The sequence below is a fragment of the Hypomesus transpacificus genome, chromosome 17 (assembly GCF_021917145.1).
Source record: "Hypomesus transpacificus isolate Combined female chromosome 17, fHypTra1, whole genome shotgun sequence".
Lineage (NCBI taxonomy): Eukaryota > Metazoa > Chordata > Actinopteri > Osmeriformes > Osmeridae > Hypomesus > Hypomesus transpacificus.
In genome coordinates, this window is record NC_061076.1 from 17,038,534 (window position 1) to 17,044,624 (window position 6,091).

General features: G+C 54.1%; 1 protein-coding gene across 1 annotated transcript in view; it reads right to left on the reverse strand.

Annotated features, from left to right (window-relative positions):
- The window catches only part of ppfia3 (PTPRF interacting protein alpha 3), a 6,033-nt gene extending 914 nt beyond the window's left edge, over nt 1-5,119 (reverse strand). The window contains exons 1-2 of the mRNA XM_047038307.1: nt 4,820-5,119; nt 697-798 (exon numbers count right to left, since the gene is read on the reverse strand). Coding sequence (XP_046894263.1) covers nt 697-798; nt 4,820-5,119 — 402 coding nt within the window. The remainder of the gene's footprint in view (nt 1-696; nt 799-4,819) is intronic.
- Between the last annotated feature and the right edge of the window lie 972 nt (nt 5,120-6,091).

Consider the following 6,091-nt stretch of genomic DNA (forward strand, 5'->3'; position numbering starts at 1 on the left):
GACACTCAATACACACAGGGACACTCAATACACACAGGGACACACTCAATACACACAGGGACACTCAATACACACAGGGACACACTCAATACACACAAGGACACTCAATACACACAGGGACACACTCAATACACACAGGGACACTCAATACACACAGGGACACACTCAATACACACAGGGACACTCAATACACACAGGGACACACTCAATACACACAGGGACACTCAATACACACAGGGACACACTCAATACACACAGGGACACTCAATACACACAGGGACACTCAATACACACAGGGACACACTCAATACACACAGGGACACTCAATACACACAGGGACACACTCAATACACACAGGGACACACTCAATACACACAGGGACACTCAATACACACAGGGACACACTCAATACACACAGGGACACTCAATACACACAGGTACACACAATACACACGGGGACACACTCACAATACACACGGGGACACACTCACAATACACACAGGGACATTCAATACACACGGACACACTCAATACACACGGGGACACTCAATACACACGGGGACACTCAATACACACAGACACACAGGGACACACAATACACACAGGGACAAACACAATACACAAGTTCTATTTGACTTTACATGAGAGCATCGCACGTCTCCACGGAAACAAGCAGAGACACACCCAGATACTGACCCGAGTGTTGCTGCGCTCTGCCTTCAGTTCACCGATCTCCTCCTCTCTCTCCAGCAGCTGCTCTCTGCACACGTTCAGCTCTTTGGTCAAGACCGCAAACTCCTGCAGGGCCACAAGAGGGCGCCAGCGTCACCTTCGCACTCCAGGTGAGCCAAGCATCAGAGCCACATGCAGGTGACATCACGGGTGACATCACAGGTGACATCACAGGTGACATCACAGGTGACGACTCAGGCTAAAACTCAGTTGTCCTCACTTAAACATTGGAGTTTTACTCTCACTTTACTTTGTGTAAACATTTTTCTAGGAAAGCAACCAAAAGGTGTAGTGTATAAGTATAATATTTAGGAATTGAGGAACCCTGCCAATGTACAATGTTGTAATTTCATAATTGGAAAAGTGTTTTGTGACTGTGAATACATTGTTAACAAATCATATACAGTAAAAAAACACAAAAACTAAGAAGTAGTAAAGAATAAATAACATTGAAAAAGATGACACACAACAAGGGACACTGTCAGAGAAACACATGCAGGTCACTCTGACACACACCCACACACTGCCCCTCACCCCGTCACCCACACTCTGCCCCTCACCCCGTCACCCACACACTGCCCCTCACCCCGTCACCCACACACTGCCCCTCACCCCGTCACCCACACTCTGCCCCTCACCCTGTCACACACACACTCTGCCCCTCACCCCGTCACACACCCACACACTGCCCCTCACCCTGTCACACACACATACTGCCCCTCACCCCGTCACCCACACACTGCCCCTCACCCTGTCACACACACACACTGCCCCTCACCCCGTCACCCACACTCTGCCCCTCACCCTGTCACACACACTCTGCCCCTCACCCCGTCACCCACACTCTGCCCCTCACCCTGTCACACACACACTCTGCCCCTCACCCCGTCACCCACACTCTGCCCCTCACTCTGACACACACACACACACTGCCCCTCACCCGTCACCCACACTCTGCCCCTCACCCTGTCACACACACACACTCTGCCCCTCAACCCGTCACCCACACTCTGCCCCTCACCCTGTCACACACACACTCTGCCCCTCACCCCGTCACCCACACTCTGCCCCTCACTCTGACACACACACACACACTCTGCCCCTCACCCTGTCACACAGGAACACTCTGCCCCTCACCCTGTCACCCACAGGAACCCAGAGAGGACAGTGTTTTGTCTACAGTGGTTATCATGTCTCAACCAGATACAGAAATTACACAGCTGTGCGACATGTCTAAGGTGAAAGACCCAAGATGGAATGGAATGACAGGATGTTGACCTTAGCCCTGCGGAGAGGGAAATCAAGCCCAGATGAAAGGCTTAGATTTGTACTCAATTTTACATGTAATTTTGCTCCAATCACATATGATTGAGAGACTATTGTGAGCAATGACGATATGTCTTGTAACTTGAACTAACAGAGCTGTATCTATGGGAACAAAACATCACACACTTAGCTTGGGGCCCTCTTCAGTACGAGGTCGCTTCATCCCTGGTGTCTACCGTGCGGCCAGATCACGCCCAGGTCTCCGTGTTCGTGACACTCTGGTGAACTCCGGGCTGTTCCGCGGTGAGGTCACCACCACGTGTGATGCTCTCAGGACCGTGTGAGGGTGGACAGTAGAACGCAGCATGTTTGGCCGAGGCTAACGGCTAACCAACTGTCCAATAACTCAAGACTTCAGGAAGCCTGCACGAGGCTAAGAGCCGCCTGGCTAGACTGAACCGGGGTTTACAGGTCCTTTTCTTAGCTCAATAAATAGTGAGAAATTAAAAACAAATAAGTCAGTTAGCATGTAGACACTTACCCCTTAATTCTATCAAATGTTGGCTGCAATGTACATTGAGAAAGTTCATGAAATAATACCGTTTCTAGGTTTTACAGTGTGTGTACATTGGAAGTACGGCTGTGTTCCCCAGCTCACCTCAGAAGAGATGTCCTCTGTGGGACCTGCCTCCCTGTGCTGCTGTCCCAGAACACACTCTGAATCACACGGCCATGTTTTCACATGCGTGTGAAAAAGGACCACTAAGAGCCATCATGGATGCACGGCTCCAACAAAGGTTAAGAAGGGGAGAAAGAGAGAGACGGAGAGAGAAGGAGAGAGCGAGAAAGAGAGATAGCGAAAGAGAGATGAGGTGGGCCCAGGGTTGACAGGACTGGGATGAGTGTCTGTGGAGGATGCTTTGGGATGACAGTTTGGGACTACAAGATGTTCCATCATCTGTCGCTCTCGTCCTTCTACCTACTGCCCTCTCATCCTCCCATCCTCTCATCCTTCTACCTACTGCCCTCTCATCCTCCCATCCTCCCATCCTCTCATCCTTCTACCTACTGCCCTCTCATCCTCTCATCCTTCTACCTACTGCCCTCTCATCCTCCCATCCTCTCATCCTCTCATCCTTCTACCTACTGCCCTCTCATCCTCCCATCCTCCCATCCTCTCATCCTTCTACCTACTGCCCTCTCATCCTCTCATCCTTCTACCTACTGCCCTCTTATCCTCCCATCCTCTCATCCTCTCATCCTTCTACCTACTGCCCTCCCATCCTCCCATCCTCTCATCCTCTCATCCTCTCATCCTCTCATCCTTCTACCTACTGCCCTCCCATCCTCCCATCCTCTCATCCTCTCATCCTCTCATCCTCTCATCCTCTCATCCTTCTACCTACTGCCCTCCCATCCTCTCATCCTCCCATCATCCATCTCTACCTCTCCATGTGCTAATTTACTAAGAATAAAACTCCAAAAGCCATCTCATTAGAATGCAGCAATATGCAAATGTATCTGATTTGTTAGTCTGGGTGTGTGTGTGCGTGTGTGTGTGCGCGCTGGATACCAGTGTTTCTCTCTCTGTACCACGCTCTCATCTCTCCCTCTCCCTCAGTCTCTCTCTGTCTCATCTCTCCCTCAGTCTCTCTCTCTCTCTCATCTCCCTCTCCCTCTCCCTCAGTCTCTCTCTCTCTCCCTCTCCCTCAGTCTCTCTCTCTCTCTCTCCCTCTCCCTCAGTCTCTCTCTCCCTCTCCCTCAGTCTCTCCCTCTCCCTCAGTCTCTCTCTCTCTCCCTCTCCCTCAGTCTCTCTCTCTCTCTCCCTCTCCCTCAGTCTTGGCAGTGTTGGCCTGCTCAGAGCAGACGCACTCAATGAACCCTACTGCTGTGTATCGCAGCACGCTGTGTGTGTGTGTACACGTGTGTGTGTGTGTGTACACGTGTGTGTGTCCCAGACTCTGTGTGTATGGTCGCAGATGTGGGGGCCATATTGATCCAGTCTCTCAGCAAGGTAAAATGGCCCTTTAATGTCCAGTCATTCCCTGAGAGCTGCTGTACAATCACATCCATTTCCTTTCAACAGTTCAGGGCAGAATACTGGGCCTATCGGGTCCTTACAAAACACACGGTCATTGTCGAGGCGTCCGGAGAGAGTGCCTGTCTAAAATGTGAAATGAGGCCCTTGCATGTTGAGTGAAAGCCACACTGGAATGATTAGTGTTCAGCCGTAAGGATGTGGGCTGACGCTGGCCCGGGCGCTACGACAGCCCTACAGTACTGCAGCGAGGGCCACACTCAGTCATCCTCTCAGCGCTATGTTTCATACTCTGCTGTGTTCAGCCCAGAACCACCCCGAACCACCCAGAACCACCCAGAACCCTGGAGAACCAGCCTGTGCCCAGGTTGTGTTCATCTCCAGCTGATGTACCTGAACAAAGACCCCTCTTCCCACGACATGCATGTGCTCAACAGTAAAGGGTTTACGTAACGTGCCAGTTCATCTGTGACAGACGCACACACACGCATGCACACAAACACAGCCTGACTGTTCTCCCAGGATGAAGCCCCCAGGCCCTTTCATTACTCACACTCACACACACACACCCTCTCACACACACACACACCCTCTCACACACACACACACCCTCTCACACCCTCTCACACACTGTGAAGCACTGGCAGCATGATAAAGAGCTGTCTCCAAGGGATATATGTGGCACAGAGTTGACCCAAATGCACAACTCCCTCCACACACACCCCTCCCCCACACACACACTCACACACACCTATACCCCAGCCGCCCGCTGTGCAGTCCTACCTGTGGCAGAGCGATGGTCAGCTGCCTCTGCAGGGAGTCCTTCTCGTGGCCCAGGTCCCTCAGACGCAGCTGGGCCGTGCCCAGGCAGTCCTGTGTCTCCCTCAGGCTCTCCAGCAGACGCTCTCTCTCCGTCAGCATGTTCACCATCAGGGACTCCAGGTTCCCCGTGCTGCCCCCCTCGTCTCCCCCACGGCCCTCCCTGCTCCCGAACCCCCCCCCCGTCCCCCCGCCGGGAGAGGACGAGCCGCCCCCGCCCCCCCGCCCATCCTCAGAGATGGTGGGCATCACCTCGCACATCATGATGAAGGCGGGAGAGGAGGAAGCTGGCTCGGGGGCTGTTGTGAGGCTGAGGGAGGAGGCTGTGTGAGGCCGAGGGAGGAGGCTGTGTGAGGCTGAGGGAGGAGGAGGCTGTGTGAGGCTGAGGGAGGAGGCTGTGTGAGGCTGAGGGAGGAGGAGGCTGTGTGAGGCTGAGGGAGGAGGCTGTGTGAGGCTAAGGGAGGAGGCTGTGTGAGGCTGAGGGAGGAGGCTGTGTGAGGCTAAGGGAGGAGGCTGTGTGAGGGAGGAGGCTGTCTGAGGCTGAGGGAGGAGGAGGCTGTGTGAGGCTGAGGGAGGAGGCTGTCTGAGGCTGAGGGAGGAGGAGGCTGTGTGAGGCTGAGGGAGGAGGCTGTGTGAGGCCGAGGGAGGAGGCTGTGTGAGGCTGAGGGAGGAGGCTGTGTGAGGCTGAGGGAGGAGGAGGCTGTGTGAAGCTGAGGGAGGAGGCTGTGTGAGGCTGAGGGAGGTCTATGGGAGAGGGCTCGTCAGGGTTCCAGGAACGTTCCGGGGTTGGTCTGTTTCGTCCGGCCGGAGACACTGGCTCCCTGCTTGGTCTTCCTGGTTCTGTCTGTGTCGCTACCTGTCCGGTGGCCCCGCCCCTATGTCTCTGTTGTTCACAATCAGAACAACACACTGGTCGTAAGGGGACAAGCCTCTGCCAGCTGGCCAATCAGAACGCGAGGCTACCTCTCTGGGACGAGTCATTCATTGGGTTGGTGATCGTCTCTCCTACACACCAGCTTCCTTGTTTCAGCTCATCGGTGCCTCGGCATGGAGACGAGTGTCAAACAGACACCTGATTGGCTCCCTGCTTGAGATGCTACAAGCTACTGCTGTGTGAGTGAGGTTCCCTGGGGTGGCTGGCTGGGCCCAGGGCTTGCTGGGAAACAGGAGGCGTTCCCTGGGGACACGGTGGGTGAGGGCAGGGTGTAAGGCCTGGAGGGGGGAGCTGGGTCTGGG